The sequence below is a fragment of the Phoxinus phoxinus genome, assembly GCF_949152265.1.
Source record: "Phoxinus phoxinus genome assembly, chromosome: 20".
Taxonomy (NCBI): Eukaryota; Metazoa; Chordata; class Actinopteri; order Cypriniformes; family Leuciscidae; genus Phoxinus; species Phoxinus phoxinus.
The window spans coordinates 31,942,758-31,956,921 of NC_136895.1; the positions used below are offsets into that span (position 1 = coordinate 31,942,758).

The 14,164-nt window shown below is 40.2% G+C and overlaps 1 protein-coding gene across 1 annotated transcript; it reads left to right on the plus strand.

Annotated features, from left to right (window-relative positions):
- Positions 1-4,761: 4,761 nt before the first annotated feature.
- apobec2a (apolipoprotein B mRNA editing enzyme, catalytic polypeptide-like 2a) lies at positions 4,762-14,164 on the plus strand (the record flags this gene model as incomplete). The annotated part of the gene is made up of 3 exons (XM_079593838.1): positions 4,762-5,078; positions 10,664-11,187; positions 13,393-14,164. 2 exons carry the CDS (start codon positions 4,762-4,764, stop codon positions 11,184-11,186), a joined length of 840 nt encoding a protein of 279 aa, XP_079449964.1. The 3' UTR covers position 11,187; positions 13,393-14,164.

Here is a 14,164-nt window from a genome sequence, read left to right on the forward strand (position 1 = left end):
CAGCATTAGCTAGAAAAGCTACATTGTCATGATATTTAACAACATTACTCTTATCTTTTTTTAAAAAATCAAATAAATGCAAGCTTGGTGAGCTAAAAACATTAAGATTCTTATCGATCTCAAGCTTTCGGCCGGCCGAGTGTATCCGTGTTTCCAGAGAACACGTGATCAAATAAAGATGCTCTTTGTTTCCAGACTTAAGATGTTGATGATTTCTACAGAAGGCGAGATAAGATCATGAATAAATGTGTGTGTGTGTGTGTGTGTGTGTGTGTGTGTGTGTGTGTGTGTGTGTGTGTGTGTGTGTGTGTGTGTGTGTGTGTGTGTGTGTGGGAGAGAGAGAGACAGAATTAGATCAGCATTACAAAGGTCACATGTTAAAAGGTCACATTTAACGCATGTATTTAAATTCATCTCCTGAGGTCATGATGCTCAAGCTACACTTTACTGACAACAAATGAAAAAAAGATGATTCATAAATGGTCTGGAGTCATTATGATTAACTTCATATATATATATATGGTGCACTGCTTTATTTCCACATACAGTTGTCCACACAGGGCTCGTCGGGCTGTTCTCCTGCTGATCTCCGAGTGCCGCTGGGAAGTGTGTGTTGTGCTCAGCTTGAGCTGTTATATATTCTCCACATCGAGTTCAACATGAAGGTCAGTGTGCCGAGAGGAATTCCTTCAGTTATTAACTCCATCGATCGGCTAGTTAAGGAGGTGAGAGCTTCACACACACTCACACTCAATCAGTGTGAAGCTCCTGCCACCCTCTGGACACGTCCGGAACTACAACAACAAAACGTAACACCAGGAATTTTTGGACTTGCTCCTCGGTACTTTTTCACTTTACACAAAAGTACCAGAAGTATTACCGTGACCCCTTTCTTCTCCTTTTTTTTTAAGCGTGATATTATTGAAAAAAAAACCCTGGAAAGCTATGTAAATACATGAATTTGGGTATCAATGTATATAGGCCTATCAGTGCCACAGCCATAGGCTACACGATCAGCGTAATTATACAGCGTTTTTACGTATAATTACCCAATTTGTTTAACATGGCTATCTGTAAAAATGAGCTATTTAGAAAATGTTTTTGGTTTTCCTAACAATTTAATTTATTCTATTCCATTTCACACACACACACACACACACACACACACACACACACACACACACACACACACACCATATGAGAACGGTTAACTGAGGTAAAATCGCTAACCGTTTCGAAGCAGTTTACAGAAAGCCATGACCATGAACACGATAGCGATCTCGCGGCTGTCGTCGACACACACACTTCAGCAGGACAGGAGCGTGTCTGGTTTACAACAGCACACTGTATAATGCCGGTTTTCATCACCCCAGGAGAAGAGAATTACAGCTTTTAAAAGAATGATTGACAGAAGTTTAGTTTGTCAGGTAAAGCGCGCGCCTGTAGATCTGGCCTTTGTAAATAACGCCGTGAGGTTGGCGGCGTTTCTGCGAGATAAACGCTATAGCAGAACTAAGCAATAGAGTACGATTTGCTGTACGAAATATACTTCTGTTCCAGATCAGTGTTGGGGAAAGTTACTTTTAAAAGTAATGCATTACAATATTGCGTTACTCCCTTAAAAAGTAACTAATTGCATTACTTAGTGACTTTTTTTAGAAAAATAATGCGTTACGTTACTTTAGCGTTACTTTTTTCCCCACCTGGGCTGAGCTTGTTTTTTTATAACACAAAAGTTGTATTTTTGGGCAAATGTAAAGACCCGTTCACACTAAAAGTGAAATAATAATCCTCAGACTGAAGGACATGTGTACAGTAGAGGAAAGCACACCAGCAAACCTTTATATCTATCTAGAGTCACTTCTGCTTATTAAACTGAATCATCGAAGGTCAGAAGCAAGTACATTGGTCAATAAAGTGAGATTAAATGCATAATAATGTATATTTTATTTAACATATTTAGTTATTGAAGGTTTGCATAGTATTCTGATTCTGCATTCACTGATTTTATTTATTTGGAGGAATATTGAAGAATTTTTTGTGCAAGTGAGATGAGTAAATGCTCATTTTTAGTCTAGAACTACAATAAATCAATAAATAATAAAATAAATAATAAAATATCATGTTCACACACACACACACACACGTCTCAACATGAGGACAGGAGAGCTGTCAGTCAATAAATGGGAAAATACTTCAAATAAGTAGCTTGCGTTACTTATTTGAAAAAGTAACTCAGATATTTTGTCGTAAATTTTTAAAGTAATGCGTTACTTTACTAGTTACTTGAAAAAGTAATCTGATTACGTAACTCAAGTTACTTGTAATGCATTTCCCCAACACTGCTCCAGCTACAGTAATGAAAACAGCGAGCCTTATGCAGAGTCAAGTAAATTTAACTTGTTTCTAGGTTGTTGTTTTTCTGGGAAATTAGACTAAATTTGTCGTTATAAAATATAATTTTTTGCAGTGCATCAACTGAACTCGCAATTCGCCGAAAAAAGCGAGGTTTGAGTCTGATTTTGCTTGAAATGTTTCATATTTAATATTCATATTTCCCTTCATATCTTCATTACTTAAAATAAAATAAGCTAAATTTTAGCTGTAAAAAAAATATAGGCCTATATATATATTTAAAACTCATACTTAATTTACTAAAATAACTTAAACGGTATAAAAAGCGCACAAAATCACTAAAAATGAAAATGGAAAATATAAAAACTAATTAAAATCAATAAAAAATGATCTCAATGATACTAAAATATCCCTGATCCGAGGCAAAGTTAATACTTTCAAACATAAATCTCTTTAGCAATGAACGTTTGAGCAATAACAAATTCCTGATGTGGTTTTGCACCTCAGACAGATGTTATCAGACAGATGTTATCGGACAGATGTTACCGGACAGATGTTATCGGACAGATGTTACCGGACAGATGTTATCAGACAGATGTTACCGGACAGATGTTACCGGACTGATGTTATCAGACAGATGTTATCGGACAGATGTTACCGGACAGATGTTATCAGACAGATGTTACCGGACAGATGTTACCGGACTGATGTTATCAGACAGATGTTATCAGACAGATGTTACCGGACAGATATTATCAGACAGATGTTATCAGACAGATGTTATCGGACAGATGTTATCAGACAGATGTTATCGGACAGATGTTATCAGACAGATGTTATCAGACAGATGTTATCGGACAGATGTTATCGGACAGATGTTATCGGACAGATGTTATCGGACAGATGTAATCGGACAGATGTTATCGGACAGATGTTATCGGACAGATGTTACCGGACAGATGTTACCGGACAGATGTTATCAGACAGATGTTATCGGACAGATGTTATCAGACAGATGTTATCGGAAAGATGTTACCGGACAGATGTTACCGGACAGATGTTATCGGACAGATGTTATCAGACAGATGTTATCGGACAGATGTTACCGGACAGATGTTACCGGACAGATGTTATCAGACAGATGTTACCGGACAGATGTTATCAGACAGATGTTATCAGACAGATGTTATCGGACAGATGTTACCGGGCAGATGTTATCGGACAGATGTTATCGGACAGATGTTATCAGACAGATGTCATCGGACAGATGTCATCAGACAGATGTTATCAGACCGGACAGATGTTATCGGACAAATGTTATCAGACAGATGTTATCAGACAGATGTTATCAGACCGGACAGATGTTATCGGACAAATGTTATCAGACAGATGTTATCTGACAGATGTTATCAGACAGATGTTATCGGACAGATGTTATCAGACAGATGTTATCGGACAGATGTTATCGTACATATGTTATCGGGCAGATGTTATCAGACAGATGTTATCAGACAGATGTTATCTGACAGATGTTATCAGACAGATGTTATCGGACAGATGTTATCGGACAGATGTTATCGGGCAGATGTTATCAGACAGATGTTACCAGACAGATGTTATTGGACAGATAATATTTATACCAGATGATTCGTTGTGAGTTACACTACAAGTTAAAGTAGTTCTAATGACATATTTTCAGTGTGTTAGAATTATGCATAAAAACATGCTAACAGTGAACGTTCTGTCAAGGTTCTCTCAACGTTATGAACAAAAGCTCGTTCAGTAACATTAATAGAACGTTAATAGAACAAATGTATCTGGTCTTTAAAAATGTTCTCAAAACAAAAACATTATTTATACATCCTTCGTGGAACGTTTACCTCAAGCGCTTCAGTTGGACGTTTTGTCTGATGTTTTTTAACTACTTGTTTCGGAACGTTCAGAGAACATTCTAATGTAACGTTCCCATAATGTTTGAAGAAAGATACAATGGAGTGTTCCCTCAACGTTCACATAACCAACAACAATATTAAGATTTTGACGTTCAGTCAGAAATAATGTTTCCAAAACTTAATGGGAACACTAGCAAAAGTGTTATATTGGAGCTCTTATGTGCTTATATTGGAGCTCTGGATATTAATCAACCAACTTCATGATGCTTTTACTTCACTATGCGCTGCAACAACAACAAAAATATATGATATTATATATAATATCATCTGATATTCCAGAAAGAAGTGCCCAACTTTTGATGCTATATATCCTGTGTAAGATTTCGTTTATTTATCATCTCTATGGCCAGGAGGTCTTTTAATAGAACAGACCGACAGCTGCACACACACACACACACACACACACTCTAGTGCTGTTATAAATACTGAGGTGTGTGTGTGTTTAGTTTCAAAGATGGCCGACAGAAAGAGCAGCAGTGGCGTTGGCTCTCGTCAGACTGTAAAGAGGAAAGAGAGAGCAGAAAATGAGGCAAAGAAAGAGGAGAAACCTAAAGAAGGAGTGAAACCTCCTAAAGAAGGAGTGAAACCTCCTAAAGAAGGAGAGAAACCTCCTAAAGAAGGAGTGAAACCTCCTAAAGAAGGAGAGAAAGCTGAGGTGAATGGAAAGAAGGAGCCGGTGGAGAACGGAGAGGCCGGTGCCGGTGTGGAGAACGGAGCCAACGGAGAGAAACCGGAGCCGATGGAGCTGCCGCCGTTCGAGATCATCACCGGGTGAGTCTGGAAACTGGAGAAAACCTGTAAATCCCAAACCTGAAAATGAAAATGTTTTCTTTTTAAGACCAAAATGCCATAGAAGCACCATTTTAGTAAATGAACCAACGACGGTGCTTCTATGGCATCAAAAAATTACTTTTGGAAGTTTTGTAAAAGTAGTCGATGCTACTTGTAAGTCTTCTCAAGTCTTATGATAGTTTTGTGTGAGGAATAGGCCAACATGTAAGTCACACTTTTGCTCACAAACTTGCTGAATCACAATTGGTCATGTGATGTGCGAGGACCAATGGTGTTTGGGATCAATGCCGCCTTCTAGCGGAGTGTTTGAATCTACACAAACACCAACGGCAGCAGATGACGAGATGTTCAGGGGGATTAATGAATAAGGATGGGTCTGTGACTTCAGAAGACTTGGAATACACTCTTTATTGGCATTGATGAAGAACCTTTAACAACCATGGCACAAGTTAAAGAGTGGGAAAGGGTTATTTATATGATTAAGGAAACGAACGGAGCACTGAGAGCTTCTTTGGGGAGTAAAGCTGTTTCTGCAGAGCGTATCTGAGGATCTACTGGGGAATGCGAGAACGTTTGGGTCGAACGCTTGTGTGGAGCTGGTAAACCCAACCCAACCCCCACCAAGGTCGATCCTGACAGGCGGTGATGTGTCCCGCTGTCTGCTGAGTGTTATCTAAAGAACACACTCTTAAAAATAACGCTAGAGCATCCATCTGGTGCTTTAAGGAATCCGGAAACCAAAACGCCAATCGGAAGAACCTGAAGCGCCCACCCTAAAAAATGCTAGGTTGTTTTAACCCAATTCTGGGTCAAATATGGACAACCCCAAACGTTGGCTTAAAAATGTAATTTAATTTCAAATTTAACCCAATGGCTGGGTTTGTCCATATTTGACCCATTGAAACCAGCAGTGTTCTTAAGTTGGTTCTTTTAATGATGATGACTCTTGAGTGAACCTTAAGAACCACTGAAGAACCTTTTTCTAAATTAGTTCTCAATTACATCTCATTTAGTGTAAAATAGCCTAAAATTCCCAAAGAGAAATAAAAAAACAGACCCAAATGTGTCGGTGGATGTTGGTAAGTATTCATATTGTGCTCACTTGAAGATGTGTTATTGGCATCTAGAGATATCTAAGAGATAACTGCTGGATTTCTAAAGGGTTAAATGGGTATTTGCATTTCCGAATCCGTTTAAGAATCCGAGCGTGTTTGATAACGCTGATGAGTTTGATTCTGTCGACACATTAAAGCTGTGAATTGTTGTGGATCATCTACTAGCAGGTGCTCAATACAGATCAGCCAGGTTCATCTGGCAGCAAACACACACAATGCCTCCAGACCAAAGCGTCTCACGACACACACGGTCCTGTATATGGGTCAGGCTCCAGGAATAAAGTTCTGCCACCGCTGAGGGTATTTATAACCCGACAGCCCTTCCATCTGTCAGCCTGTGAAGGAGCTGTGTAAACCCCCACAGAAGACTGGGAAACAATGCACCGAGACGCACATGTAACCTGTTAACTGCAAATCCTCTTCAGTCAATGTAATTCATGAAAGCTTTGGATACAGACTGAAGGTTGGGTCCGTTTAAAGAGGCACTCGGAAGAGTATTGAAGAAGTCAAACAAAATTAAATTGTAAAAAGGTTACAGAAGTTTAAGTTTAGTGTAAAGCAAATGTACTGCACCCTAAAAAACACTGGGTTAAAAACAACCCAATTTGGGTCGTTTTCAACCCAAGGGCTGGGTAAATATAGGACAGAACACATGTTGGGTTAATTTGAGATCTTTATTTAACCCAGCATCCTGGGTTGATTAAGTTTTACTATAGTTTATACATTAATTAATGTTACACAAAAACTACCCAAACACTGGGTTGTTACGTCTGACCCAGGATCTGTGTAACACAAAAACTACCCAAACACTGGGTTGTTACGTCTGACCCAGGATCTGGGTAACACAAAAACTACCCAAACACTGGGTTGTGACGTCTGACCCAGGAGCTGTGTTACACAAAAACTACCCAAACACTGGGTTGTTACGTCTGACCCAGGATCTGGGTAACACAAAAACTACCCAAACACTGGGTTGTGACGTCTGACCCAGGAGCTGTGTAACACAAAAACTACCCAAACACTGGGTTTTTACGTCTGACCCAGGAGCTGGGTAACACAAAAACTACCCAAACACTGGGTTGTTACGTCTGACCCAGGAGCTGGGTAACACAAAAACTACCCAAACACTGGGTTGTTATGTCGGACCCAGGATCTGTGTGACACAAAAACTACCCAAACACTGGGTTGTTACGTCTGACCCAGGATCTGTGTTACACAAAAACTACCCAAACACTGGGTTGTTACGTCTGACCCAGGATCTGTGTAACACAAAAACTACCCAAACACTGGGTTGTTACGTCTGACCCAGGAGCTGGGTAACACAAAAACTACCCAAACACTGGGTTGTTACGTCTGACCCAGGAGCTGGGTAACACAAAAACTACCCAAACACTGGGTTGTTACGTCTGACCCAGGATCTGTGTAACACAAAAACTACCCAAACACTGGGTTGTTACGTCTGACCCAGGATCTGTGTAACACAAAAACTACCCAAACACTGGGTTGTTACGTCTGACCCAGGATCTGTGTAACACAAAAACTACCCAAACACTGGGTTGTTACGTCTGACCCAGGAGCTGGGTAACACAAAAACTACCCAAACACTGGGTTGTTACGTCTGACCCAGGAGCTGGGTAACACAAAAACTACCCAAACACTGGGTTGTTACGTCTGACCCGGGATCTGTGTTACACAAAAACTACCCAAACACTGGGTTATTACGTCTGACCCGGGATCTATGTTACACAAAAATTACCCAAACACTGGGTTGTTACGTCTGACCCAGGATCTGTGTAACACAAAAACTACCCAAACACTGGGTTGTTACGTCTGACCCAGGATCTGTGTAACACAAAAATTACCCAAACACTGGGTTGTTACGTCTGACCCAGGATCTGTGTAACACAAAAACTACCCAAACACTAGGTTGTTACGTCTGACCCAGGATCTGGGTAACACAAAAACTACCCAAACACTAGGTTGTTACGTCTGACCCAGGATCTGGGTAACACAAAAACTACCCAAACACTGGGTTGTTACGTCTGACCCAGGATCTGGGTAACACAAAAACTACCCAAACACTAGGTTGTTACGTCTGACCCAGGATCTGGGTAACACAAAAACTACCCAAACACTAGGTTGTTACGTCTGACCCAGGATCTGTGTAACACAAAAACTACCCAAACACTGGGTTGTTACGTCTGACCCGGGATCTGTGTTACACAAAAACTACCCAAACACTGGGTTGTTACGTCTGACCCGGGATCTGTGTTACACAAAAACTACCCAAATACTGGGTTATTACGTCTGACCCGGGATCTGTGTGACACAAAAACTACCCAAACACTGGGTTGTTACGTCTGACCCAGGATCTGTGTAACACAAAAACTACCCAAACACTGGGTTGTTACGTCTGACCCAGGATCTGTGTAACACAAAAACTACCCAAACACTGGGTTGTTACGTCTGACCCGGGATCTGTGTTACACAAAAACTACCCAAACACTGGGTTGTTACGTCTGACCCAGGAGCTGGGTAACACAAAAACTACCCAAACACTGGGTTGTTACGTCTGACCCAGGATCTGTGTAACACAAAAACTACCCAAACACTGGGTTGTTACGTCTGACCCGGGATCTGTGTTACACAAAAACTACCCAAACACTGGGTTGTTACGTCTGACCCGGGATCTGTGTTACACAAAAACTACCCAAATACTGGGTTATTACGTCTGACCCGGGATCTGTGTGACACAAAAACTACCCAAACACTGGGTTGTTACGTCTGACCCGGGATCTGTGTTACACAAAAACTACCCAAATACTGGGTTATTACGTCTGACCCAGGATCTGTGTAACACAAAAACTACCCAAACACTGGGTTGTTACGTCTGACCCAGGATCTATGTTACACAAAAACTACCCAAACACTGGGTTGTTACGTCTGACCCAGGATCTGTGTAACACAAAAACTACCCAAACACTGGGTTGTTACGTCTGACCCGGGATCTGTGTTACACAAAAACTACCCAAACACTGGGTTGTTACGTCTGACCCAGGAGCTGGGTAACACAAAAACTACCCAAACACTGGGTTGTTACGTCTGACCCAGGATCTGTGTAACACAAAAACTACCCAAACACTGGGTTGTTACGTCTGACCCGGGATCTGTGTTACACAAAAACTACCCAAACACTGGGTTGTTACGTCTGACCCGGGATCTGTGTTACACAAAAACTACCCAAATACTGGGTTATTACGTCTGACCCGGGATCTGTGTGACACAAAAACTACCCAAACACTGGGTTGTTACGTCTGACCCGGGATCTGTGTTACACAAAAACTACCCAAATACTGGGTTATTACGTCTGACCCAGGATCTGTGTAACACAAAAACTACCCAAACACTGGGTTGTTACGTCTGACCCAGGATCTATGTTACACAAAAACTACCCAAACACTGGGTTGTTACGTCTGACCCGGGATCTGTGTTACACAAAAACTACCCAAATACTGGGTTATTACGTCTGACCCGGGATCTGTGTGACACAAAAACTACCCAAACACTGGGTTGTTACGTCTGACCCGGGATCTGTGTTACACAAAAACTACCCAAATACTGGGTTATTACGTCTGACCCAGGATCTGTGTAACACAAAAACTACCCAAACACTGGGTTATTACGTCTGACCCAGGATCTGTGTAACACAAAAATTACCCAAACACTGGGTTGTTACGTCTGACCCGGGATCTGTGTTACACAAAAACTACCCAAACACTGGGTTGTTACGTCTGACCCAGGATCTGGGTAACACAAAAACTACCCAAACACTGGGTTGTTACGTCAGACCCAGGAGCTGGGTAACACAAAAACTACCCAAACACTGGGTTGTTACGTCTGACCCAGGAGCTGGGTAACACAAAAACTACCCAAACACTGGGTTGTTACGTCTGACCCAGGAGCTGGGTAACACAAAAACTACCCAAACACTGGGTTGTTACGTCTGACCCAGGATCTGTGTTACACAAAAACTACCCAAACACTGGGTTGTTACGTCTGACCCAGGATCTGTGTTACACAAAAACTACCCAAACACTGGGTTGTTACGTCTGACCCAAGATCTGTGTAACACAAAAACTACCCAAACACTGGGTTGTTACGTCTGACCCAGGATCTGTGTGACACAAACACTGGGTTTTTTAGAGTGTGAACTTGTGGTATTTTACAGAAAATATAGATTTTAAGAAAAATGACCTGGTCTCTAAAATTACCAGAAAATCAGAGACGTGTGTCTAACCGAGTTGTGTTCCAAATGTGAAGTTGATATCACAAAAATCAAGCCACTAAATGATTTCACAAGAATCATGGGAGTAATTTGAGCGATACACGTTGTGATGTGAAGAGGTTCCAGTGCTCAGGTCTTGAATTCACCCGCTTCTCTGCCCACAGGGATCGCATTGACCCGTTCTTCTACAAGTTCCAGTTCAAGAACGTCGAGTACTCGTCCGGCCGAAACAAAACCTTCTTGTGTTACCTGGTGGACCCGGGCTCGGACGGCCTCCTGCGCGGATACCTGGAGGACGAGCACGCGGGCGCCCACGCCGAGGAAGCCTTCTTCCAGCAGGTGCTACCCAACTACGACCCAGCCTGCAAATACACCATCACCTGGTACATGTCCTCCAGCCCGTGCGCGGCCTGCGCCGGGAAGCTAGCGGAGATCCTGAAGGCCAGGAAAAACGTTCGTCTGGCGATCTTCTCCGCGCGGCTCTTCGATTGGGAGGAGCCTGAGATCCAGGCGGGGCTAAAGGCGCTAGCGGCCGCCGGCTGCAAACTGCGCATGATGAAGCCGCTGGATTTCACCTACACCTGGGACACGTTCGTGGAGAACGACGAGGAGCCGTTCACGCCGTGGGAGGACTGCCAGGAGAACTACGAGTACTATCAAGATAAACTGGCCGACATCCTGCAGTGATGTAAGATCATTAATATACGACACGCTAGGTGTGTCTAACAATGTAATCTATACTATCATTATTTGAAGCGTCAAGTTACTTTCAATCACCTGTTAAAAGTAACTTGACGCTTCAAATAACGATTGTATCGAGTCATTGAATCATTCATTCAAGAGATTCGTTCAAAAACACTGAGTCATCCTGTAATGAAAAAAGTGAAGTCTTTATTAGTGAGTCATTGAATCATTCATTCAAGAGATTCGTTCAAAAACGCTGAGTCATCCTGTAATGAAACAAGTGAAGTCTTTATTAGTGAGTCATTGAATCATTCATTCAAGAGATTCGTTCAAAAACGCTGAGTCATCCTGTAATGAAACAAGTGAAGTCTTTATGCGTGAGTCATTGAATCATTCATTCAAGAGATTTGTTCAAAAACACTGAGTCATCCAGTAATGAAACAAGTGTAGTCTTTATTAGTGAGTCATTGAATCATTCATTCAAGAGATTTGTTCAAAAACACTGAGTCATCCAGTAATGAAACAAGTGACGTGTTTATTAGGGAGTCATTGAATCATTCATTCAAGAGATTCGTTCAAAAACACTGAGTCATCCTGTAATGAAAAAAGTGAAGTCTTTATTAGTGAGTCATTGAATCATTCATTCAAGAGATTCGTTCAAAAACGCTGAGTCATCCTGTAATGAAACAAGTGAAGTCTTTATGCGTGAGTCATTGAATCATTCATTCAAGAGATTTGTTCAAAAACACTGAGTCATCCAGTAATGAAACAAGTGTAGTCTTTATTAGTGAGTCATTGAATCATTCATTCAAGAGATTTGTTCAAAAACACTGAGTCATCCAGTAATGAAACAAGTGACGTGTTTATTAGGGAGTCATTGAATCATTCATTCAAGAGATTCGTTCAAAAACACTGAGTCATCCTGTAATGAAACAAGTGTAGTCTTTATTAGTGAGTCATTGAATCATTCATTCAAGAGATTCGTTCAAAAACACTGAGTCATCCTGTAATGAAACAAGTGAAGTCTTTATGCGTGAGTCATTGAATCATTCATTCAAGAGATTCGTTCAAAAACACTGAGTCATCCTGTAATGAAACAAGTGAAGTCTTTATGAGTGAGTCATTGAATCATTCATTTATTCATTCACATTTTTAATAGACTGCAGCAATTAACATTTGTCAGAACTTGTAGTAAATTAAATGCTAGTTTGTTTAGTTGTCTGTTCCGAATCGTGATCTTTTAAAACAAAAAACAATCGTGATTCTCAGTTTATCCAGAATCGCGCAGCTCTTCGACACTCATTTCCACACACTCCAATATTGACATCGAAGCAGGGTTAATATAGTTAACGAAAACTAAAACCATAAAAACACTTTTGTTACTTGAAATAAAATAACTATTGACTGAAATCAAATACATTTAAGATATTAATAAAAACTATAATAGTAGCTGAGCTAACAAAATACTTTTTAAGAATGTTTTGCTAACATTCCCATTAAGTTATGAGAGAAAAAAATAACCTTGGACATTAAAAACTTTCTTGGTTATGTGAACGTTAAGAGAACACTCCATTGTATCATTCTTCAAACATTATGGAACGTTACATTAGAATGTTCTCTGAAACAAGTAGTTACATTAAAAAAAAAACTGTTAGATGAACATCCAACTAAAACATTTCAGGTAAAAATATTGTTTTTGTGCTAACTTTATTAAAGACTAAATAACTTTGAACTAACTTTCTATTAATGTTACTGGAAGAACGTTTTTTCATAACTTTGAGAGAACGTTCCTGTTCGCTGGGATCTCAGTAACATTGCAATAAAATATGGCATTATTATTATAGTTTTTAATTTGTCAGTAATGACTGCAAATACATACCTCGCCGTCCGGAAACAGTCGCAATAAATGATGGGAAAGCCTTGTTTTGTGAGGAGCATCATTTTTAGATGAGCAGTGTTCGGAACAGCATGCTAATATTATATAGATCTGTCTGAAGCGTAGTGTGTTACTCTGAAGTGTGTTACTCTGAAGTGTGTTACTCTGAAGTGTGTTACTCTGAAGTGTGTCCAGAAACGCTCATATATCGGGATCATTTGAGGATTCAGGTCTCGTCTCACTTTAGCTTCTAGGTCAAGATGTTCTCGTGACGTTTGATATATTTTAGACTCTCGTTTCGCTAATTAAAGCACGTGTTTTTATGTTTTGCAGGATAATGAAGCGCTAGAGAAGAGTGTGTGTGTGTGTGTGAGAGAGAAACCCGTTCACGTGAGAGACGGTTAACACGACTGGTTTCTGCACGAGAGCCTGAGACACACGAGCCGGTCAGACTGGCGGATTACTGTATGTTTTCTGCAGGAAGGGGATTTATACTTTTTAATAATTAGTTTCATGTTTGAATGAAATCACTGCGTTTTGTTCATCTGTTTACTTTTCTTTGATGTGACATAATTCATATTCATGTTTTATATTCTGAGCCTGTGAACTTTGCTAGCAAAAATATGTTGTGAGAACGTTTTGCCAATGTTGCCATTAAGTTACAAAACACTTTATTTCTGAATGTTCAAAACATCTAGTTGTTTTTATATGTTTTTTCTTGGTTATGTGAATGTTGAGGAACATCATTCTTCAAACGGTGTGTGAACGGTACTTTTGAACGTTCTGAAACTATTAGAAACAATTAAACGTATGTGTCAGAAATAAAACGTTTGTCTTTAACTTTGAGAGAACCTTGTCAGAACGTTCTCTGTTCGCTGAGTGGAACTTCAGTATTACTTTATTTATCATTTTATATTCACAAATTCATACTGAGCACTGTGAAATGCAGATTCAGGAGTTTTGTATTTATACACTGCAAACTAAACTTGGGTCTCAGCTGTATATGAAATAGTTGGACAAGCAATAAATAAATAAATAAATAAATACACTGAATGGGAAACGATCTTCACTGTTAGAAACACGAATAAAACATGTATTGTTTTGG